The 25,992-nt window shown below is 43.9% G+C and overlaps 1 protein-coding gene across 3 annotated transcripts in view; it reads right to left on the minus strand.

Moving 5' to 3' along the window:
• Positions 1-302: 302 nt before the first annotated feature.
• The window catches only part of nek6 (NIMA-related kinase 6), an 86,541-nt gene continuing 60,851 nt past the window's right edge, over positions 303-25,992 (minus strand). For all 3 annotated transcript variants that reach the window (XM_036976811.1, XM_036976812.1, XM_036976813.1), the window contains 5 exons: positions 25,591-25,699; positions 21,093-21,200; positions 11,492-11,586; positions 3,326-3,439; positions 303-1,975 (listed from right to left, as the gene is read on the minus strand). In XM_036976811.1, coding sequence (XP_036832706.1) covers positions 1,865-1,975; positions 3,326-3,439; positions 11,492-11,586; positions 21,093-21,200; positions 25,591-25,699 — 537 coding nt within the window. In that variant the 3' untranslated portion in view covers positions 303-1,864. The remainder of the gene's footprint in view (positions 1,976-3,325; positions 3,440-11,491; positions 11,587-21,092; positions 21,201-25,590; positions 25,700-25,992) is intronic.

Genomic DNA, 25,992 nt, shown 5'->3' on the forward strand with positions numbered 1-25,992 from the left:
GTGAACTACCATCTCGTTACAAACGACGATGTGGGTCTGGTGGATGTCTCTTTGGTGAGTATCTCAAGATCACAGGTCAACCAATGTCAGTGCTGTTCCAGGATTGACAGATATCTCTGTTTGCCAGCTGTCCAGTCACTATATAGCACAACATTCCTTAATCCTTGTAAATTAAGTTGTCTATCAAATTCATTATTTTAATAACTTAGATTGTAGGCTGTTATTCATTGATGGTTGTTAAATACAACTTATTGTCTTATAACACACTTCGGGTAAGAAAGGAATTGAAATTGGATCAAATGTAAGAGTATAAGAATTAATATTTTATAAACCTTTTATCTACTACAAAATGCAAAAAGGGAAACACTTGAACGTGATTCCACAAAATCATGTCAAATCCCCACAGGAAAGTACAATTACAAAATAAAACCATAGCCTACACACTACTTTTGAGTGAAAAATCATTACAAAGAATAGTCGTTGAAAGCTCTAGATATTTTACAAGCACATATAATAGAATTGCTAAAATATAAGTACTGAGGTTTTTGCAGTCTTCTAAACTAGTAAACTTTGACTCAATCACTTACCCTCTTTATCTAGCGTCTATCTGCCGCTTAGTGCTGTCAAGGCAAAAACATTTTCTAAATGTTTCTACAGCACAATTGTAACTGTTCTTCTCGCTGTTTCTACATAATGTAAATCACTTCACAGTACATCTCAAATTAAAATCCTTCTCTGAACGAAGTCATCAGTGGACAGTCAACTGCATTTATGATCTATACACGCAATTACAATATAGCATGGGTGTCAAGCAACAGCGTAACACCCATCACCCAGGCAGTTTCCTGCAAATAACTTTGTTGTTGTTGAAAAAACCTAGTCTAAAGTTGTACAAAGCTCGGGCCATAAGCCTTGACAATGTTCTATATTATGCCATTTGAGGTCCTTGAAAAGGGAGACGTTATCAAGTCCTGAAGTCCATTTCAAACCAGTGTTGCTTGGTGGTTGTAGCAAGCGTCTCATGTTGCAGAGAACTCACGATGTGTGACCTGGGAGGACCTAACGCTGACTCAAATGTTTTGCATGTATCTTATGGTTAATTATGAAACAAAGTCCACTTAATTGAATGCCTTAGGATTACAAACGACACTACACAAGAATGCAAAATACAGATCAGAGGTATTTAAAGCAACATTAAAAAAATAATTATTTCTAAACAATGTGTGTAAGGCAGAAAAATAAACAGCACTGAAAGAGATTTATATTTAGGCCTTCAATTCATACGGTTTACCTGAAAAAGTCAGGATCTATTTGGAATGCAACCCCTGCCTAGTCAAAAAAAGGCCTGCCTAGCTGATGAGAGAACCCTCTGACATCATTGTGAGACAGAGCTCTCTCCTGTTAGCGAAGAGGCCAGACAAGATGCTGTCCGCTGGAATCACCGCAACAGTCTAAAAACAGAAATCTCCATGACCACCGAACGAAGTGACTCCCCAGGTCATTGAGGACAAAAACAACTGGACTTAAACCACGTTCACATAATGTCGGAAATTTGCGACTCGCTAACCTAGGCGGAAGAGTCGGATCCCGAATTTCCCCACTTGGGAGGAAGTTCTACACTTAACTCGGAGGTCCCGAGTTTCCGACGCAACGTGAACGCAGCATTAAGTCTAAGTCCTCATTTGAAGATAAAGAAAAAGTCAGTCCAGTCATGCCAGTCTCTCAATCGTTTCATCAGTTCCTTGAATTCTGAGACGCGAGCTAAACAACCTGGTCCTAGCCAGGCACGTTGGCAGTGGGTCTGGTGGTCTGTGGTTCAGTCAGGATGGGGGTCCACACGGAGGAGGTAAGTGGAGGGGGGGGCTTAGGTGCTGGAGGTCCACAGCTGCATCTGTTTGGCGATCTGCAGAACAAACACGATGTCAGGGCGCTGGCCCGGGTCGGGCTTGATGCACATGCTGACCAGGTCTCGCAACTGTGGATGACACAAGAAGCATTCAGTTTATTTATTGTACGAAACATAACAGACCATTAAGAATATTCTAACACGAACATATGAGAAACGTCACAGACTAAAGAGGACTTTCAAAACTCCTACATAAGAAGTGTAATTCTTAAAGCTAAGTTCAATGCGTCCATGAACATACAATCCATTGGGAGAGTCTGCCCCTGCTGTCATTTAAAAGATCAGAACTTCCTAACCAAGGGACTCCAGAGCACAGAGAAAGTTAAACTGTAACTGAACCACATAGGGATGGATCAGATCTATTTGACTGCTAACATTTCATCACAAGACATTTTGGCATTTTAAAACCATGTGCAGAAGCTTCGGCGAATTGGCGAACAATGACTTCTTTTGTCAGCTGCAGGAAGTGCCTAAAGTATGAGTAATGCCTACAGAAAGTTGTAGTTGGTCTGTGCCTTGTTGTTTCGTCAGTTTCGACAGAAAGAGGGCCTCTAATGCCAATCAAAGGCGATGGGGGGGGGGAGAAACACCTTAGTGACACAGCGTGTCCTGCGCCTGTCTTAAACCCCATTTCCAGAGCTCTGATTTGAGTGGCGACATGAGCTGTTGGAGTCCTGACCTTTAAATCGCCAAAGCAGCTAACACCGAGCTGTCACTTCGCTCAGCAAAAAACAAGACCGGGGAGAGGGAGCAAGACGAGAGAGAGATGGAGAGACATGGAAAAGGGGAGACAGGTGCAGCACTAGAAGAGAGAGGGGGGAAAAGGGAGGAAAATAGACAAGGGCTGCACTCAGCGAACAAGATGAGGAGAGAGAGAGAATGGGACAAAAGAGCGAGAGATGGAGCAGCAGAGAGACAGACATGCAGGCAGACAGATTGGGGCTACACCAGAGAATGAGAGAGAGAATGAGAAAGGGCGAGATGGAGAGGCATGGTGGTGAAGGGCAGAAAGTGCTATGTGTGGAAGGCTAATCTGGTAGAGTGATGGTGTACAAGGCTTTGTCTGGCCTCATTTAAAGTGCTGTCAGTCTTGCTCCTCTTCTGTCATACTGTGCCAGTGGAGTAGTGCTGTAGCTAATCAGTCTCTGACACTGTGCTCTCTTAAACTGCCAATGACTGAAAAGAGTGGCTCAGACTGAGGCCCTTTTTCATTGTATTTTCAGCTGTTTGAAGCTGGTGTACAAAACCCAAAGTAAAAGATGCAAAAACTTAACTTAATACCGGGAAGCAAAGAATTAGCGCACATAGACCAGATCTACCACTTCTTAGACTTGCTTTTAATGAGAATGACATTGTGAAAATCAACTTAATGCAACTTCCAAATGAGTTATTGGAGGTTCTACTCTGACCTGTTCTTACCTTCTCAGAGTAGTGGTCAGGTGGGAGTGGAGGGTAGTCACACTGCTCAATCTTTTGGCACAGAGAGAGGAGGTTCATCTTGTCCCCATAGAATGGACTCTGCAATGCAGCCATCTGTTACAGAAAAAATATTCTGGATTATAACAACGGCATTATAACAAAATCACACCAGTGGTTATTGGGTGGATGAGTGACATAATGGACAAGTACAAAAAAAATATATAAAAATAGGATGAAGCAATATCCTGTACTGCACTTCCTGCCTGCAAGGAAGTGCACCTTCCTGAAAGTATTTATATTGTATGAATGTTGGGTTTGTCATTGCTCAGAAACACGGCTAATATATACAGGACATACTACTATGTGTTTGGAAGGAGTGGTTGTATGGATTATGTAACCTGGGTGATAATATTCCATTCATGCTGTGTGCTTTAGAGTTCATACTCTTGTGATGACTCATTAGTTAGGATATTAATTCCATAGAAAAATGACAGGACACTGGACTGGTGCACAGCTTTTGCAGTAGCTAGGTGTTTACTCAAGCTAAACTCAAGCCATCATTATCACAAATTAGGCAGATTTAAAGAAGCCAACTCAGACATCTGACCATATGAGCGTCCACTATAAAAAGCATCTCGACATTATCTCACATTTCTTTTAGACTAAAATGAGGTTTTCAACAGCAGAGATTTGTATAAAACTTGCTGTCTGTTTCTCTGACATTTGCAACATTGTTTTAATATTCAAATTCGATCTCCAGCTGTCCCATAGTAAATAACGTGTTGGGACAAGACAGACAGACAGCGTTTCTTAGCCAGTCGAAATCATGAATCGGCTGGCATCATTTTTATGGATATATACAACAAGAATTCTATTGAAAAAAGGTCAAATGAAACGCAGCTAATTTGCAGGCTTTCAAGCTTAATTTTAAAATGAGTGTGTTACTGTAGCTGTGTTGTTGGCTAGCTCCTCTGAACAACAGTGTCCTGACGAGTGAGCACATTTGCTATGCCAGGTGAAATCGTGCCTCATTAGCTCATTGTTATAATGTATTGAAATAAGTGTCACTAGAAAACAGCTTAAACAAGTGCAAATGTAACTACTTTGTTGTTATTCTGGCTGCACTGTTTGACGTGACTAAGTTAGCCGTAGTTGGATAGCTAGCAGGCAAGGGATAAGAACGTTGGCAGCCAGTATGGCAATGGAACATTTTAGAACGAACAACTGGATCGTGTACATAGATACAGAACAAAAAGACTGAGTGATTGGGTCACATCCCATAGATACAGAACAAAAAGACTGAATGATTGGGTCACATCCCATAGATACAGAACAAAAAGACTGAGTGACTGGGTCGCGTCCATAGATACAGAACAAAAAGACTGAATGACTGGGTCACATCCCATAGATACAGAACAAAAAGACTGAGTGACTGGGCCACATCCCATAGATACAGAACAAAAAGACTGAACAACTGGGTCACATCCCATAGATACAGAACAAAAAGACTGAATGACTGGGTCACATCCCATAGATACAGAACAAAAAGACTGAATGATTGGGTCACATCCCATAGATACAGAACAAAAAGACTGAGTGACTGGGTCGCGTCCATAGATACAGAACAAAAAGACTGAATGACTGGGTCACATCCCATAGATACAGAACAAAAAGACTGAGTGACTGGGCCACATCCCATAGATACAGAACAAAAAGACTGAACAACTGGGTCACATCCCATAGATACAGAACAAAAAGACTGAATGACTGGGTCACATCCCATAGATACAGAACAAAAAGACTGAATGATTGGGTCACATCCCATAGATACAGAACAAAAAGACTGAACAACTGGGTCACATCCCATAGATACAGAACAAAAAGACTGAATGATTGGGTCACATCCCATAGATACAGAACAAAAAGACTGAGTGACTGGGCCACATCCCATAGATACAGAACAAAAAGACTGAACAACTGGGTCACATCCCATAGATACAGAACAAAAAGACTGAATGATTGGGTCACATCCCATAGATACAGAACAAAAAGACTGAGTGACTTGGTCGCGTCCATAGATACAGAACAAAAAGACTGAACAACTGGGTCACATCCCATAGATACAGAACAAAAAGACTGAACAACTGGGTCGCGTCCATAGATACAGAACAAAGAGACTGAATGACTGGGTCACATCCCATAGATACAGAACAAAAAGACTGAATGACTTGGTCACATCCCATAGATACAGAACAAAAAGACTGAGTGACTGGGCCACATCCCATAGATACAGAACAAAAAGACTGAACAACTGGGTCACATCCCATAGATACAGAACAAAAAGACTGAATGATTGGGTCACATCCCATAGATACAGAACAAAAAGACTGAGTGACTTGGTCGCGTCCATAGATACAGAACAAAAAGACTGAACAACTGGGTCACATCCCATAGATACAGAACAAAAAGACTGAACAACTGGGTCGCGTCCATAGATACAGAACAAAGAGACTGAATGACTGGGTCACATCCCATAGATACAGAACAAAAAGACTGAATGACTTGGTCACATCCCATAGATACAGAACAAAAAGACTGAACAACTGGGTCGCGTCCATAGATACAAAACAAAGAGACTGAATGACTGGTTCGCGTCTCTAGCAACCCTAGATTTGTGTCGGGACTATGTCTTGTGGAAGGATGAAATAGTATGAATAAATTAATTTTTTAAAAGTTTATGAAAATATGTCAACCACTATTTGAATATGTTGGTAACTCGTGATAATAATAAAGTGATAATCCGTTGAAGCCGGTGTTTGGAGGATATATTGGCACTGTCAGCCAATTAGCATTCAGGGCTCGAACCACCCAGTGTATAATAAGAAATGTATTTCATCATCATTAATTTCATCATTACTTATTATCTCTCAATCTCTCATTTCTTTCATTCTCATGCCTGGTCATGGTGAGATGGGCTGAGTGGACTTGCCTGATAGAGATGGTTATATTTTTTAATAGGGAGGAATCCGATTGTAACCTTTGACCCTGAGCTGTGACCCATGCTCATTAGCATGATCAGTGGCCCAATCCCAAATAGACCTCTAAACCCTATGCACGATATGATTGGTATAAGCAACATGGTGAAACTTCCACCTAGCTAGCCTATCAGAGGGCAAGGGGAAATGCTCTCAAATCTCCACAAGTGCATAGGCCTTAGGGATTGGGCCAGACAGAGGGTAGGCAAAGGGAGAGGATAGGGACACACACACACACACACACACACACACACACACACAGGGAAGGAGGGGGAACTATACAGCACTGTTAAGATACAATGCTTTCAGAAAGGATATTGCTACCCTCCTTGTCTTTCAGAAAGCATTCACATATTTATTCATATACAGTGGGGAGAACAAGTATTTGATACACTGCCGATTTTGCAGGTTTTCCTACTTACAAAGCATGTCATTTTGATCATAGGTACACTTCAACTGTGAGAGACGTTAAAACAAAAATCCAGAAAATCACATTGTATGATTTTTAAGTAATTCCTTTGCATTTTATTACATGGCATAAGTATTTGATCACCTACCAGCCAGTAAGAATTCCGCCTCTCACAGACCTGTTAGTTTTTCTATAAGAAGCCCTCCTGTTCTCCACTACCATTACCTGTATTATCTGCGCCTGTTTGAACTCGTTACCTGTATAAAAGACACCTGTCCACACACTCAATCAAACAGACTCCAACCTCTCCACAATTTCCAAGACCAGAGAGCTGTGTAAGGACATCAGGGATACAATTGTAGACCTGCACAAGGCTGGGATGGGCTACAGGACAATAGGCAATCAGCTTGGTGAGAAGGCAACAACTGTTGGCACAATTATTAGAAAATGGAAGAAGTTCAAGATGACGGTCAATCACCCTCGGTCTGGGGCTCCATGCAAGATCTCACCCCGTGGGGCAACAATGATCATGAGGAAGGTAAGGGATCAGCCCAGAACTACACGGTAGGACCTGGTCAATGACCTGAAGAGAGCTGGGACCACAGTCTCAAAGAAAACCATTAGTAACACACTACGCCGTCATGGAATAAAATCCTGCAGCACACGCAAGGTCCCCCTGCTCAAGCCAGTGCATGTCCAGGCCCGTCTGAAGTTTGCCAATGACCATCTGGATGATCCAGAGGAGGAATGGGAGAAGGTCATGTGGTCTGATGAGACAAAAATAGATATTTTTGGTTTAAACTTCACTCGCCGTGTTTGGAGGAAGAAGAAGGATGAGTACAACCCCAAGAACACCATCCCAACCGTGAAGCATGGAGGTGGAAACATCATTCTTTGGGGATGCTTTTCTGCAAAGGGGACAGGACGACTGCACCGTATTGAGGGGAGGATGGATGGGGCCATGTATCGCGAGATCTTGGCCAACAACCTCCTTCCCTTAGTAAGAGCATTGAAGATGGGTCGTGGCTGGGTCTTCCAGCATGACAACGACCCGAAACACACAGCCAGGGCAACTAAGGAGTGGCTCCGTAAAAAGCATCTCAAGGTCCTGGAGTGGCCTAGCCAGTCTCCAGACCTGAACCCAATAGAACATCTTTGGAGGGAGCTGAAAGTCCGTATTTCCCAGCGACAGCCCCGAAACCTGAAGGATCAAGAGAAAATCTGTATGGAGGAGTGGGCCAAAATCCCTGCTGCAGTGTGTGCAAACCTGGTCAAGAACTACAGGAAACGTATGATCTCTGAAATTGCAAACATAGGTTTCTGTACCAAATATTAAGTTCTGCTTTTCTGATGTATCAAATACTTACTGTATGTCATGCAATAAAATGCAAATCAATGTGTAACTCTGTGTTGTCTGTTCACACTGCTATGCCTTATCTTGGCCAGGTCGCAGTTGCAAATGAGAACTTGTTCTCAACTAGCCTACCTGGTTAAATAAAGGTGAAAAAAAAAAAAAAAAAAAAAAAATTACTTAAAAATCATACAATGTGATTTTCTGGATTTTTGTTTTAATGAGTGGAAGAAAATGGTGAAAGAAATTTATATTTGTGGTTATATGTGGTTATATTGGCTCCCACCTTCCGTGTATCTGAATATCAATCAGCCAGGTTCTTTGAAGATTATCATGGTGTCTGCATGAAATATGATTATATATCTCTCTCTCTTCAGTACTTTCTTTGGAAAAACATCTGAGTCTAAATAGCTCTAGTCCAGTGGAATTGTAATTTCAGAATCCAGAACCAAAATCTTGCGTGCGCTAGACAGCTACTCAATTAGAAAATGTATGTTAACAGTCTGTCAAGTGAGACTCTTGGAATGAAAATCAAATCACTTTAACATTGACGTTCTCTCTCTGATTCCCATTTAAAACTGTGAAACTCCCTATCAATTTTCTTGATTTCGATATTGTTTGTCCCATGGCAGAGAAGAGCAAGAAAAAGAGAGAGACAAGGAAGGGGGAGACAGAGGGAGATTTTATATGTAAGTATAAGCAGAGACCGACAGAGAGAGAGAATAGTTGAGAATTACATTCCATGTAGTGACCTGGTGATGCTGCATGTAAGATGTGAGAGAGGCATACTGCTGGCAATTCAGCCTCCCTCAACACATACTGCTGGCCATTCAGCCTCCCTCACAACACATACTGCTGGCCATTCAGCCTCCCTCACAACACATACTGCTGACCATTCAGCCTCCCTCACAACACATACTGCTGGCCATTCAGCCTCCCTCACAACACATACCGCTGACCATTCAGCTTCCCTCACAACACATACTGCTGACCATTCAGCCTCCCTCACAACACAAACTGCTGGCCATTCAGCCTTCCTCACAACACATACTGCTGACCATTCAGCCTTCCTCACAACACATACTGCTGGCCATTCAGCCTCCCTCACAACACAAACTGCTGGCCATTCAGCCTTCCTCACAACACATACTGCTGGCCATTCAGCCTTCCTCACAACACAAACTGCTGGCAATTCAGCCTCCCTCACAACACAAACTGCTGGCAATTCAGCCTCCCTCACAACACAAACTGCTGGCCATTCAGCCTCCCTCACAACACAAACTGCTGGCCATTCAGCCTCCCTCACAACACAAACTGCTGGCCATTCAGCCTCCCTCACAACACATACTGCTGGCCATTCAGCCTCCCTCACAACACAAACTGCTGGCAATTCAGCCTCCCTCACAACACAAACTGCTGGCCATTCAGCCTCCCTCACAACACATACTGCTGGCCATTCAGCCTCCCTCACAACACAAACTGCTGGCCATTCAGCCTCCCTCACAACACAAACTGCTGGCCATTCAGCCTCCCTCACAACACATACTGCTGGCCATTCAGTCTCCCTCACAACACATACTGCTGGCCATTCAGCCTCCCTCACAACACAAACTGCTGGCAATTCAGCCTCCCTCACAACACAAACTGCTGGCCATTCAGCCTCCCTCACAACACAAACTGCTGGCAATTCAGCCTCCCTCACAACACAAACTGCTGACCATTCAGCCTCCCTCACAACACATACTGCTGGCCATTCAGCCTCCCTCACAACACATACTGCTGACCATTCAGCTTCCCTCACAACACAGCACACAGCTCCTTAGGCCCAGCGAGCTCTAGCCTTCATCCCAAATGGAACCCTATTCCCTACGTAGTGCATTATTTATGACCAGGGCCCATAGGGCTCTGGTCAAAAGCAATGCACTACAGTGCCTTGCGAAAGTATTCGGCCCCCTTGAACTTTGCGACCTTTTGCCACATTTCAGGCTTCAAACATAAAGATATAAAACTGTATTTTTTTGTGAAGAATCAACAACAAGTGGGACACAATCATGAAGTGGAATGACATTTATTGGATATTTCAAACTTTTTTAACAAATCAAAAACTGAAAAATTACGCTGACAGTGTCAGCATCCAGAATAATGGAATTATGAGCTGTTTCTGTTAATTTTGTGTGCGCACACACACACACACACACACACACACACACACACACACACACACACACACACAGTTACACACACACATCCGTACAGCAAATAATTAGTGGGGAGGGAAACTATAAAAACTTCAACAACTGAAGTGGAGAGAAGTAAAAAACATTCTCACTTTTCTCCATACTATATTTGTATTTGTACTATAACTCAGTCGCTATACAACACTGAGGTGAGATACAATGTGTCTTGTCAGGTGCCCCATAAATGCCTAGGAACAGCCACAGACCAATATTCCTCCTCCACCAAACTTTACAGTTGGCGCTATGCATTTGCCAATCCCAGATTCGTCCGTCAGACTGCCAGATGGTGAAGCGTGATTTATCACTCCAGAGAACGCGTTTCCACTGCTCCAGAGTCCAATGGCGGCAAGCTTTACACCACTCCAGCAGACGCTTGGCATTACGCATGGTAATCTTATACTTGTGTGCGGCTAACCCGGACGAGCTCCATTCGAGACTATCCTATCAACGTGATCCGAAGAACTATAATATCCTATGCTTCATGAGTCGTGGATGAACAAGGATATGGAAAATACAAATCTAGCTGGACAGAACGGCGATGTCAGGTCAGGGGTCTGTCTCTGTTAACAGCTGGTGCGCAATCGCTAATATTAAGGATGTTTTCTATTTTTAAATGTAACCTTTATTTAACTAGGCAAGTCAGTTAAGAACAAATTCTTATTTGCAATGATGGCCTACCCCAGCCAAACCGGGGGTATAATTTCCATTGAATTGTATTGGGAATAGTATTTGTATTTGTAATTGTATTGGGAATCATTGTTTCAACTACAATTACATAGGCCTCTCCATCTAGATGTGTTTCTGCCAGCCAAGCAGGATTTGGTTTAATTGATAGTTTGAGTGTCCGCAGCCCTACTGTGTTTCAGATGTGTAAATGTTTCCTGGAGAGCTAGTGGGTATGCAGGAGTGTGATCTAGCCGAGCACTAACTCTCACCTGTTAAGCAGCAGGTAGCCTAGCGGTTATGGGCGTTGGACTATTAATCGAAAGATCGCTGGTTCAGACCCCCGAGCAGAATAGGTGAAACATCTGTTGACGTGCCCTTGAGCAAGGCACCTAACGCTAATTGCGCCTGTAAGTCGCTCTGGATAAGACTGTTTCCTAAATGAATCAAGTGAAAAAGCAGTATACCTACCTCATAGAGAAGGCATCCCAGGGACCAGATGTCTGACTTGAAGTTGTAGCCACCCTCGTGAATCCTCTCTGGAGACATGTAGTACGGTGTCCCCACTGAGACAAAAAGGTCTGGTTTTAGACAACTGCTTTTTAACAATAAATCGTACATTTGAAATTGAGACAAATACATGGGGCTTGAGCAATCATTAATACATAGCTTTACTGATGACTACCGCAACACTTTGCAATTCCAATTGATTTGCCAATGGGGAGTGGATGGTGACAATACAAAATACACTTAAAAGGTTGAGTAAACATGAATTCTGTCCACAAATGTACCTACATTTATTGTATATGTCAATCTTTTATGATTAGTGAATGCCATAATGTAGTTAGTTAGTTAGATATGTTTCTCTATTAGCTAAAATCTTTTTTTTTCAAAGCCATTTTAGCTGTCGTGCTAGTGAGGTTCCATGATTTGTGAATCTGTTCGGTCCAAGCAGATTCACAAATCATGGGACTTTGTCGCTCAATGCATATGTTGACTTCCTTCAAGGAACGTGTTCCTAGGCACCCCCCTGAACTTGCCAGGGCAGGCCTGTTCCCTCTGTGGCTAAAAGCCAGTGTGAGAAATGTGCTAACAAACCTTTGTGCTATGAAACCAAATAAATACTGCACTCTGACCCACAGTGCAGTATTCATGAGTGTTGTTAGCCAAAACAAGGAAAGTGAACTTCAAAACATGGAATTCGCAGCTGTTGTTGGTAAGTAATCTGCTAGCTTCTGACATGACTTACTGCATATTTTTATACCCAAAATCATTTAGACAACATTTGATTGAATAGGGCCCCAAGACCAGCAGCTAATAATGGAAAGAGAATCAAATACCAATATATAAAACACCTCAACAACAACAATACACTGATTCTTTTTTTTGGGTAACAAGTCGATCCACAAAACCAACATGCATCATATGTTCATTTGTTCGACAATTATTCCATCTCCAGCCCAAACCCCCTAAAACCATGCCCATCTATTGGTTTAACAATCATTCCATCTCCAGCCCAAACCCCCTAAAACCCAGCCCATCTATTGGTTTAACAATCATTCCATCTCCAGCCCAAACCCCCTAAAACCATGCCCATCTATTGGTTTAACAATCATTCCATCTCCAGCCCAAACCCCCTAAAACCCAGCCCATCTATTGGTTTAACAATCATTCCATCTCCAGCCCAAACCCCCTAAAACCATGCCCATCTATTGGTTTAACAATCATTCCATCTCCAGCCCAAACCCCCTAAAACCATGCCCATCTATTGGTTTAACAATCATTCCATCTCCAGCCCAAACCCCCTAAAACCCAGCCCATCTATTGGTTTAACAATCATTCCATCTCCAGCCCAAACCCCCTAAAACCCAGCCCATCTATTGGTTTGACAATCATTCCATCTCCAGCCCAAACCCCCTAAAACCATGCCCATCTATTGGTTTAACAATCATTCCATCTCCAGCCCAAACCCCCTAAAACCATGCCCATCTATTGGTTTAACAATCATTCCATCTCCAGCCCAAACCCCCTAAAACCCAGCCCATCTATTGGTTTAACAATCATTCCATCTCCAGCCCAAACCCCCTAAAACCATGCCCATCTATTGGTTTAACAATCATTCCATCTCCAGCCCAAACCCCCTAAAACCATGCCCATCTATTGGTTTAACAATCATTCCATCTCCAGCCCAAACCCCCTAAAACCATGCCCATCTATTGGTTTGACAATCATTCCATCTCCAGCCCAAACCCCCTAAAACCATGCCCATCTATTGGTTTAACAATTATTCCATCTCCAGCCCAAACCCCCTAAAACCATGCCCATCTATTGGTTTAACAATTATTCCATCTCCAGCCCAAACCCCCTAAAACCCAGCCCATCTATTGGTTTAACAATCATTCCATCTCCAGCCCAAACCCCCTAAAACCCAGCCCATCTATTGGTTTAACAATCATTCCATCTCCAGCCCAAACCCCCTAAAACCCAGCCCATCTATTGGTTTAACAATCATTCCATCTCCAGCCCAAACCCCCTAAAACCATGCCCATCTATTGGTTTAACAATCATTCCATCTCCAGCCCAAACCCCCTAAAACCCAGCCCATCTATTGGTTTAACAATCATTCCATCTCCAGCCCAAACCCCCTAAAACCATGCCCATCTATTGGTTTAACAATCATTCCATCTCCAGCCCAAACCCCCTAAAACCCAGCCCACCTATTGGTTTAACAATCATTCCATCTCCAGCCCAAACCCCCTAAAACCATGCCCATCTTTCCATCTCTACCTAAAGGGGGGAAAGCAGACACAGAATATATTTACATATGCAAACGCATGCGTAGGTCAGTAACCTTAGTAAAGCATGATACTGTGAGCAGTTGCCAAGGAGACCGGAGAGGGTTTGTTAAAAAGGTCTTGCTCTCTGAGGCTAGTTTTAGTTTTGAGTTTTATTTATTTGCACCAAAGAAAACGAGTGATAGATAACAATACAGATAAATAAAAAAGAATGTGCAGGTGTGGTTGGAAGCCCAAGGGCTGATATGAAAACCACACCACAAAAAAATGTATACAATACCTATGTACAAGAATAAAACAAGTTTGTTAAAACAGATAACAAAACATACTAATTATAAATGTATGAATGAATTGATTGTTTAAATGTGTGAGTGTGTGAGAGTTCGGCTATATGGAGAAGATTACTGAGCAGTTTGGTTCATCAGGCTGACTGACTCCCAGTGCAGATGGAGCCAGGTAATTAGAGGAGGTGGCTAGTCTTGCAAATGTATTTTGCATATGCATATATATGTACTGGCCCAGAAAATATTCCAGTAATTGAGATATGGGTCAATTAAGCTATAGAAAAGAGTTAAGAAGCAAGACTGATGAACTAAAACACTAATCTTTCTGATGATACTAGGTAGGTATCCTAGTGGGGGTGGCAGGTAGCCTAGTGGTTAGAGCATTGGGCCAGTAACCAAAAGGTTGCTAGATCAAATCCCTGAGCTGACAAGGTAAAAATTTGTCTTTCTACCCCCGAACAAGGCAATTAAGGTGCTGTCATTGAAAATAAGAATTTGTTCTTAACTGACTTGCCTAGTTAAGTAAAGGTAAAATCCTAACAGATTTCATCACTTTGCTGCAGACAAATTGTATATGATCTTTCCCGTATAACTTTTCATAAATTAAAACTCAGGCCCAGCTCTAGTAATTGTGAATTGTTCCATTTCATTCCCATCAATAGAGATTCTGGGTCTTTTATTTTTACTATATTTTTTATTCTTACTAGTGAATACAAAAAAGTTAGATTTCTTTTTACATTTAAAGATAATTTGTTTATCTGGAACCATTCAGAAAATGTGGCCATGCCTGAGTTGGCTTCATTAATTAGTGATTCAAAATTATTTTGTGATAAAATAAAATTGGTATCATCAGCAAAGTGAATAGGAAGTACGGTAGAAGACCCAGCAGCAAGGTCATTGATATAGATTAGGAATAACAAAGGCACAACACAAGATATCTTGGCTCTGGTAGATGCACAGCCATTTGCATCAACACATCATTCTCTAACATAAACATAACTATATAACCAATTACAGTGCATTAGGAGAGTATTCAGACCACTTGACTTGTTCCACATTTTGTTACCTTACAGCCTTATTCTAAAATAGATTAAATTGTCATTTTCCCCCATCAATCTACACACAATACTCCATAATGACAAAGCAAATTCTTTGCAAATCTATATAAAAAAAACCTGAAATATTACATTTCCATAAGTATTCAGACCCTTTACGCAGTACTTTGTTGAAGCACCTTTGGCAGCAATTACAGACTTGAGTCTTCGTGAGTATGATGCCACAAGCTTGGCACACTTGTATTTGGTGAGTTTCTCCCATTATTTTTTGCAGATCCTCTCAAGCTCAGTCAGGTTGGATGGGGAGCGTCGCTGCACAGCTATGTTCGCGTTTCTCCAGAGATGTTCGATCAGGTTCAAGTCCGGGCTCTGGCTGGGCCACTCAAGGACATTCAGAGACTTGTCCCGAAGCCACTCCTACGTGTTCTTAGTGTCGTTGTCCCGTTGGAAGGTGAGCAGGTTTTCACCAAGGATCTCTCTGTACTTTGCTCTTTTCATTATTTGCTCCTTTCAGCATGATGCTGTGGGGATGGTGCCAGGTTCCCTCCAGACGCTTGGCATTCAGGCCAAAGAGTTCTTGGTTTCATCAGACCAGAGAACCTGGTTTATTATAGTCTGAGAGTCCTTTAGGTGCCTTTTATCAAAAATCTATGCGGGCTGTCATGTGCCTTTTACTGAAGAGTGGCTTCGGTCTGGCCACTCTACCATAAAGGTCTGATTGGTTGAGTGCTGCAGAGATGGTTGTCCTTCTGGAAGATTCTCCCATCTCCACAAAGGAACACTGGAACTCTGTCAGAGTGACCATCGGGTTTTTGGTCAACTTCCTAACCAAGGCCCTTCTCCCCCGATTGCTCAGTTTGGCCGGACGACCAGCTCTAGGAAGACTTGGTGGTTCCAAACTTCTTCCATTTGGTACCCTTCCCCATATCTGTGCCTCGACACAATCCTGTCACTGAGCTCTACGGACAGTTCCTTCGACCTCATGATTTGGTTTTTGCTCTGACATGCACTGTCAATTGTGGGACCTTATATAGACAGGTGTGTGTGCCTTTCCAAAACACAAAATATTTTGAAGATAAATACACAACGCAGAGGATGAGAGGACGAGAGTACTAGAATTAATGGTCAATAGGGAATTGTCAATGTAAATAGGAGTTGGGTTTCTGTTCAACATCTGTTTAGAATCTGTGGAATGTCCGTCCTGAACTCAGAGCTACGTGTGCCACAATTTCATTGGTCTGTACATTGAGTCGAGAGCAGGATACTTTTTATTTGGCCATTGGAAAAGTTGTACTGCAAGGACTTCTAATTGGTCAACCCCAGGCTACGGTGGGGGGTTATAAATGGTATCCTGTTCCTTTGTCCAGTGGAGAAAAGCTGAGGAGAGGGGAGACTAAACATCTGAACATCTACCTCACAGCATAACATCTTGATTTGACCTTCTCAAATAAACCAATTTTTCTCCCAGTGATTTGCTTTGGAGTTTGTGTTATTTAAGAATAACATAAATTGCTAACACTTGGTGCCGTGACCCCAATGAATTGGTCTGAACAACAACAATAAGAAAACGTATCAACTGTGTGTTGATCCAGAGGAAAGAGAGAAGGCTGTGCACAACCCGCTTTGGGGAGTCAACTCTTATTCTCCTGATTGATGGCAGAATTGCTGGGTGAGTCGAGACCAATATCATTTTAAAATAACCAAATCAGGTTAAAATAGTGCATGCAATGAGTGATATGTATCTGTGATGTATAAGTGTTCAAGTACTTTGTTTTATTACAGAGTTTAGTCCTTTGGCACTCAATTAAAAGGCTGGAGTCCTTACACTATTAAAAGGTTGGAGGCCTCTGATTTTGTGAAATCTTCTTGTTGTATAGAAGTAGGTTGCTAGTTGAGAGGCAATTGTTTGGGGGTGAAACCTTCTTGTTGCATAGAAGTGAGTTGTTAGTTGAGTAGCAATTTTTACACGTATAGTTAATGTAAACCTTCAACAAACTTTTTGAAGTGAACATAAGTTTTTATGGGTAGCCAGGCCCTACAGAGACAATTTGTGTTCTAGAAAAGGTTTGAGTCCTCAAAAGGGGCTATATATATATTTGAAGTCGGAAGTTTACATGCACCTTAGCCAAATACATTTAAACTCAGTTTTTCACAATTCCTGACATTTAATCCTAGTAAAAATTCCCCGTCTTAGGTCAGTTAGGATCACCACTTTATTTTAAGAATGTGAAATGTCAGAATAATAGTAGAGAGAATTATTTCAGCTTTTATTTCTTTCATCACATTCCCAGTGGGTCAGAAGTTTACATGCACTCAATTAGTATTTGGTAGCATTGCATTTAAATTGTTTAACTTGGGTCAAACGTTTCGGGTAGCCTTCCACAAGCTTCCCACAATAAGTTGGGTGAATTTTGGACCATTCCTCCTGACAGAGCTGGTGTAACTGAGTCAGGTTTATAGGCCTCCTTGCTCGCACACACTTTTTCAGTTCTGCCCATAAATGTTCTATAGGATTGAGGTCAGGGCTTTGTGATGGCCACTCCAATACCTTGACCTTGTTGTCCTTAAGCCATTTTGCCACAACTTTGGAAGTATGTATGGGGACATTGTCCATTTGGAAGACCCATTTGCGACCAATCTTTAACTTCCTGACTGATGTCTTGAGATGTTGTTTCAATATATCCACATAATTGTCCTACCTCATGATGCCATCTATTTTGTTAAGTGCACCAGTCCCTCCTGCAGCAAAGCACTACCACAACATGATGGGATGGTGTCCTTCGGCTTGCAAGTCTCCCCATTTTTTCCTCCAAACAAAACAATGGTCATTATGGCCAAACAGTTCTATTTTTGTTTCATCAGACCAGAGGACATTTCTCCAAAATGTACGATCTTTGTCCCCATGTGCAGTTGCAAACCGTAGTCTGGCTTTTTTATGGCGGTTTTGGAGCAGTGACTTCTTCCTTGCTGAGTGGCCTTTCAGGTTATGTCGATATAGGACTCGTTTTACTGTGGATATAGATAATTTTGTACCTGTTTCCTCCGGCATCTTCACAAGGTCCTTTGCTGTTGTTCTGGGATTGATTTGCACTTTTCGCACCAAAGTACATTCATCTCTAGGAGACAGAACGCGTCTCCATCCTGAGCGGTATGACGGCTGTGTGGTCCCATGGTGTTTATACTTGCTTACTATTGTTTGTGCAGATGAACGTGGAACCTTCAGGTGTTTGGAAATTGCTCCCAAGGATGAACCAGACTTGAAATACATCCACAGTTACACCTCCAATTGACTCACATGATGTTAATTAGCCTATCAGAAGCTTCTAAAGCCATGACATAATTTTCTGGAATTTTCCAAGCTGTTTAAAGGCACAGTCAACTTAGTGTATGTAAACTTCTGACCCATGGAATTGTGATTCAGTGAATTATAAGTGAAATAATCTGTCTGTAACCAAACGCTGGAAAAATTACTTGTCATGCACAAAGTAGATGTCCTAACAGACTTGCCAAAACTATAGTTTGTTAACAAGAATTTTGTGGAGTGGTTGAAAAACGAGTTTTAATGACTCCAACCTAAGTGTATGTAAACTTCCGAATTTCAACTGTACCCTATGGCTGACAATTAAAATGCATTACAGCACTCTATAGGAAAAATTACAATATGATCTTCATGTAATGTAATAGATTGTCATGTATTGTATATTGGAACCTAAGGCAAGAGATGTTTTGGGTTGAAACCTAAGTGTATGTAAACTTCCAACTTCAACTGTAGATGAGGAGATACAGATAACATAGTCAAAAAGTCAGATGTCAGTGAGTGGTTCTCACTTTTAAGTAAGTTTGTTGTAATCACCCAATAGAAAACACATTTTATTTGAATTATTAATGAAATCCAAGGTTGATGCAAGGATATCCATGAATCTACCAATGTTAGAATCGGGTGGCCGATAGATGCATGTAATTACCACTTTTTTACTCCCAAAAAATGAACAGGAGGGAATTTCTATGAAAAGAGATTCAACATCAATGTTATCAGATGTAAGTGCGAGGTCCTCTCTTACAAAGAATTTAAAACGTTTATGAACTAAATGTTCTCTCCTCCCACTCTTGAGGTTGTACAGTGGTGAACAGCATTATTAGGAGACAAGTCATAAAGCAAGGTTGTCTCTTCAGTCAACCATATTTCTGAAAGGGAAACAATGGAATGATTGAGAGAAGACGGATAATGAACAAGGTGGTCATGATTTTTAGGAAGACTGCGAATGTTCAAATGAAAGGTAGAAAATAAGCTTGTCTTAGATCAATTGCTATACAGGTTGTTAAATTGCTTAACATTATAGTAATCACAAGTGATAGACTCATCTCTGGTAAATCTCAGGAAATGTGTGTCTGGATCAACACAATGATTATATTTATTGTTTATATTTACTCTTTATTAATATATAATGGGTTAAAGACCATGTTATCAGGGTTGATATGTTATCAGGGTATGTTATGTTGTCAGGGTTGGTATGTTATCAGGGTCGGTATGTTATCAGGGTATGTTATCAGGGTTGATATGTTATCAGGGTTGATATGTTATATGGGTATGTTATCAGGGTTGATATGTTATCAGGGTTGATATGTTATATGGGTATGTTATCAGGGTTGATATGTTATCAGGGTCGATATGTTATCAGGGTCGGTATGTTATCAGGGTTGGTATGTTATCAGCGTTGATATGTTATATGGGTATGTTATCAGGGTTGATATGTTATCAGAGTTTATATGTTATCAGGGTTGATATGTTATCAGGGTCGATATGTTATCAGGGTCGATATGTTATCAGGGTATGTTATCAGGGTTGGTATGTTATCAGGGTTGATATGTTATATGGGTATGTTATCAGGGTTGATATGTTATCAGAGTTTATATGTTATCAGGGTTGATATGTTATCAGGGTCGATATGTTATCAGGGTCGATATGTTATCAGGGTATGTTATCAGGGTTGGTATGTTATCAGGGTTGATATGTTATCAGGGTTGATATGTTATCAGAGTTGATATGTTATATGGGTATGTTATCAGGGTTGATATGTTATCAGAGTTTATATGTTATATGGGTATGTTATCAGGGTTGATATGTTATCAGGGTCGGTATGTTATCAGGGTTGGTATGTTATCAGGGTTGATATGTTATCAGGGTCGGTATGTTATCAGGGTTGATATGTTATCAGGGTTGATGTGTTATCAGGATTGATATCCTGACCAACTAAGAGAGATACACAGTCGGAATCATCCAGAGAATGGTACAGAAACATAGAAGTGCAAGCCTCACATGTCCAATACAACCATACATTTGTGTTAGTTTTATATATAGGGGTGCACTTCCTATGGGATGCACACATAGACCACAGGACATCTTAATTGGGGAGAACAGGCTCGTGGTAATGACTGGATAGGAGTCAGTGAAGTGGTATCAAATACATGAAACACATGGTTTCCAGGTGTTTGATGCCATTCCATTTTCTCTGTTCTGACCATTATTATGAGCCGTTCTCCCCTCAGCAGCCTCCAGTGATTGACACAGTCCACATAACACCACTGAAGACTGTTTATGGTCATGAGGTTATGTGAAACACATGAACAACGTAGAGTAAATATGTGTGTGTGTGTGTGTGTTTATGTGTGCGTGTGTGTTTATGTGTGTGTGTGTGTTTATGTGTGCCAAATCAGTTGACTATAGCGCAGTCACTTGCCATAGGCCTACGACCGTGTGCTTTGCGTACAGTGTGTAGATGTGTAGATGTTTACTGAATTCAAATGCCTGTCACAGGCATTTTTTTTGTGTTTTTCAATGAGGTTTCGTGTGTGTGTTTTTTTTTTGCGTTTGTGTGTACTTTCCTGTGTATGTTGCTGTGTATGATTGTTTCCGTTTCTGTGTGTGTGTCTGTGTTACCTAGGGAGTGTGCGGCGGTAGTCTTGGAGCTGAAGAAGCGTCCCAGTCCCAGGTCTCCCAGCTTCACCTCTCCTGTAGCAGTGATGAACACGTTGGCTGGCTTGATGTCTATCTCAAAGAAAGAGCAAACGGTTCATGTTATTTATCATGGTAGCTGTGGCTGTTAACAATACTGGGTTTATATATGTAGGTCATCTAAGTTCTCTGCATTGGCATGATAGTTTTAGGAGCATTTTAAATTATCAAATAAATTAAATCAATGTCCTAGGTCAGTGTTTCTCCACCTCAGGTCTGTGCACTGGCAGTTGACTTTGGTATAGTCGGCTATGGCAACACTTTTCCTTTGATGGTGTGTAGGCCACTGTGGTGTGTGGGGCACAGTGGTGTGTGTAGTGTGTAGGGCACTGTGGTGTGTGGAGCACTGTGGGGCACAGTGGTGTGTGTAGGGCACTGTGGTGTGTGTAGGGCACAGTGGTGTGTGTAGGGCACTGTGGTGTGTGGGGGGCTCTGTGGTGTTGTGGCACTGTGGTGTGTGGGGTACTGTGGTGTGTGGGGCACTGTAATGTGTAGGGTACTGTGGTGTGTGGAGCACTGTGGTGTGTGGGGCACTGTGGGGCACAGTGGTGTGTGTAGGGCACTGTGGTGTGTGTAGGGCACAGTGGTGTGTGTAGGGCACTGTGGTGTGTGGGGCTCTGTGGTGTGTGTAGGGCACTGTGGTGTTGTGGCACTGTGGTGTGTGTAGGGCACTGTGGTGTGTGTAGGGCACTGTGGTGTGTGTGGGGCTCTGTGGTGTGTGTAGGGCACTGTGGTGTGTGTAGGGCTCTGTGGTGTGTGTGGGGCTCTGTGGTGTTGTGGCACTGTGGTGTGTGGGGTACTGTGGTGTGTGGGGCACTGTAATGTGTAGGGTACTGTGGTGTGTGGAGCACTGTGGTGTGTGGGGCACTGTGGGGCACAGTGGTGTGTGTAGGGCACTGTGGTGTGTGTAGGGCACAGTGGTGTGTGTAGGGCACTGTGGTGTGTGGGGCTCTGTGGTGTGTGTAGTGGTGTGTGGGCACTGTGGCAACACTTTTCCTTTGATGGTGTGTAGGCCACTGTGGTGTGTGGGGCACAGTGGTGTGTGTAGTGTGTAGGGCACTGTGGTGTGTGGAGCACTGTGGTGTGTGGGGCACTGTGGGGCACAGTGGTGTGTGTAGGGCACTGTGGTGTGTGTAGGGCACAGTGGTGTGTGTAGGGCACTGTGGTGTGTGGGGGGCTCTGTGGTGTTGTGGCACTGTGGTGTGTGGGGTACTGTGGTGTGTGGGGCACTGTAATGTGTAGGGTATTGTGGTGTGTGGAGCACTGTGGTGTGTGGGGCACTGTGGGGCACAGTGGTGTGTGTAGGGCACTGTGGTGTGTGTAGGGCACAGTGGTGTGTGTAGGGCACTGTGGTGTGTGGGGCTCTGTGGTGTGTGTAGGGCACTGTGGTGTTGTGGCACTGTGGTGTGTGTAGGGCACTGTGGTGTGTGTAGGGCACTGTGGTGTGTGTGGGGCTCTGTGGTGTGTGTAGGGCACTGTGGTGTGTGTAGGGCTCTGTGGTGTGTGTGGGGCTCTGTGGTGTTGTGGCACTGTGGTGTGTGGGGTACTGTGGTGTGTGGGGCACTGTAATGTGTAGGGTACTGTGGTGTGTGGAGCACTGTGGTGTGTGGGGCACTGTGGGGCACAGTGGTGTGTGTAGGGCACTGTGGTGTGTGTAGGGCACAGTGGTGTGTGTAGGGCACTGTGGTGTGTGGGGCTCTGTGGTGTGTGTAGGGCACTGTGGTGTGTGGGGCTCTGTGGTGTGTGGGGCTCTGTGGTGTGTGTAGGGCACTGTGGTGTGTGGGGCTCTGTGGTGTGTGGGGCTCTGTGGTGTGTGGGGCTCTGTGGTGTGTGGGGCACAGTGGTGTGTGTAGGGCACTGTGGTGTGTGTAGGGCTCTGTGGTGTGTGTGGGGCTCTGTGGTGTGTAGGGCACTGTGGTGTGTGTAGGGCACTGTGGTGTGTGGGGCTCTGTGGTGTGTGTGGGGCTCTGTGGTGTGTGTAGGGCACTGTGGTGTGTGTAGGACTCTGTGGTGTGTGTGGGGCTCTGTGGTGTGTAGGGCACTGTGGTGTGTGTAGGGCACTGTGGTGTGTGGGGCTCTGTGGTGTGTGGGGCTCTGTGGTGTGTGTGGGGCTCTGTGGTGTGTGTAGGGCACTGTGGTGTGTGTAGGGCTCTGTGGTGTGTGTGGGGCTCTGTGGTGTTGTGGCACTGTGGTGTGTGGGGTACTGTGGTGTGTGGGGCACTGTAATGTGTAGGGTACTGTGGTGTGTGTAGGGCACTGTGGTGTGTGTGGGGCTCTGTGGTGTGTGTAGGGCACTGTGGTGTGTGTAGGGCTCTGTGGTGTGTGTGGGGCTCTGTGGTGTTGTGGCACTGTGGTGTGTGGGGTACTGTGGTGTGTGGGGCACTGTAATGTGTAGGGTACTGTGGTGTGTGGAGCACTGTGGTGTGTGGGGCACTGTGGGGCACAGTGGTGTGTGTAGGGCACTGTGGTGTGTGTAGGGCACAGTGGTGTGTGTAGGGCACTGTGGTGTGTGGGGCTCTGTGGTGTGTGTAGGGTACTGTGGTGTGTGTAGGGCACTGTGGTGTGTGTGGGGCTCTGTGGTGTGTGTAGGGCACTGTGGTGTGTGTAGGGCTCTGTGGTGTGTGTGGGGCTCTGTGGTGTTGTGGCACTGTGGTGTGTGGGGTACTGTGGTGTGTGGGGCACTGTAATGTGTAGGGTACTGTGGTGTGTGGAGCACTGTGGTGTGTGGGGCACTGTGGGGCACAGTGGTGTGTGTAGGGCACTGTGGTGTGTGTAGGGCACAGTGGTGTGTGTAGGGCACTGTGGTGTGTGGGGCTCTGTGGTGTGTGTAGGGCACTGTGGTGTGTGGGGCTCTGTGGTGTGTGGGGCTCTGTGGTGTGTGTAGGGCACTGTGGTGTGTGGGGCTCTGTGGTGTGTGGGGCTCTGTGGTGTGTGGGGCTCTGTGGTGTGTGGGGCACAGTGGTGTGTGTAGGGCACTGTGGTGTGTGTAGGGCTCTGTGGTGTGTGTGGGGCTCTGTGGTGTGTAGGGCACTGTGGTGTGTGTAGGGCACTGTGGTGTGTGGGGCTCTGTGGTGTGTGTGGGGCTCTGTGGTGTGTGTAGGGCACTGTGGTGTGTGTAGGACTCTGTGGTGTGTGTGGGGCTCTGTGGTGTGTAGGGCACTGTGGTGTGTGTAGGGCACTGTGGTGTGTGGGGCTCTGTGGTGTGTGGGGCTCTGTGGTGTGTGTGGGGCTCTGTGGTGTGTAGGATACTGGTGTATGTATGCTTTTTAGTTAACTTTCCTTTAATTTCACTTTTTGGTTAACTGTCCCTTCAACTGCAGGCACCTCTAAGCCATAGAGATGTATAAATATCCCAACGTATCAGTCCTCAATGGCGCTGCCCATACTTATACAGGCTTTTGGGCACTAGAGTCCTTTTTGCATCTCTACGCTATGAGCACACCTGCAACCAATTTCCCTTGTCAAATACCTAAGCTATGTCTTTTAGGTCAGGGTCAAACAACCCATGCAGTTGTGGAAAAAAATCTGGACCCCTACAAATCAGCCGGGCTAGACAATCTGGACCCTCTCTTTCTAAAATTATCCGCCGAAATTGTTGCAACCCCTATTACTAGCCTGTTCAACCTCTCTTTCGTATCGTCTGGGATCCCCAAAGATTGGAAAGCTGCCGTGGTCATCTCCGTCTTCAAAGGGGGAGACACTCTAGACCCAAACTGCTACTCTTAAAGAAGAAGTTACAGGTCTGTGAGAGCCAGAAATCTTGCTTGAAAATAACTTTCTTCTGAAACTCTTCAGTCTATTCTTGTTCTGAGAAATGAAGGCTATTCCATGTGAGAAATGGCCAAGAAACTGGAGATCTCGTACAACGCTGTGTACTACTCCCTTCACAGAACAGTGCAAACTGGCTCTAACCAGAATAGAAAGAGGAGTGGGAGGCCTCGGTGCACAACTGAGCAAGAGGACAAGTACATTAGAGTGTCTAGTTTGAGAAACCTATACTTCACAAATCCTCAACTGGCAGTTTCATTAAATAGTACATGCAAAACACCAGTCTCAACGTCAATAGTGAAGAAATTACTCCGGGATGCTGGCCTTCTAGGCAGAGTTCCTCTGTCCAGTGTCTGTGTTCTTTTGCCCATCTTAATCTTTTATTTTCATTGGCCAGTCTGAGATACAGATTTTTCTGCCTAGAAGGCCAGCATCCCGCAGTCGCCTCTTCACTGTTGACGTTGAGACTGGTGTTTTGCGGGTACTATTTAATGAAGCTGCCAGTGTAGGTGTAGAATGAGAGAGGGGGAGAGGAAAGGTGGGACTGATTAAAAAAGGGGGAAATGGAAAGGGGGATTAGAGAAGAAAGGTTAATAGAGTTGAATGATGGTAAGAGGGGAGAGAGGAAGAGGAGTTAATGAAAGTGGTTGTTTACCGCGGTGCATGACTCTACGAGAGTGCATGTGCTCCAGGGCACTGCACAGCTGGACAAAATATTTCCATATTGTCCTCTCCGGGATGAGCCGCCTCTTCTTCTTAAAGTGCTGCGAGAGAGAGAGGAGAAATTAGGAAAATAGACAGAAACAGAGCTGTGAGTAAAGCCTGGATTCTCTCTCTCTCTCCAACATACACACACACACGCACACACACACGGACACACACACACACACACGGACACACACACACACACACACACGGACACACACACACACACACACGGACACACACACACACACACACACACACACACACACACACACACACACACACACACACTGCCTTCCCTCTCTCCCCAACAAGTGCACACACACACTGCCTTCCCTCTCTCCCCAACAAG

Source organism: Oncorhynchus mykiss, chromosome 5 (genome assembly GCF_013265735.2).
Source record: "Oncorhynchus mykiss isolate Arlee chromosome 5, USDA_OmykA_1.1, whole genome shotgun sequence".
NCBI lineage: Eukaryota > Metazoa > Chordata > Actinopteri > Salmoniformes > Salmonidae > Oncorhynchus > Oncorhynchus mykiss.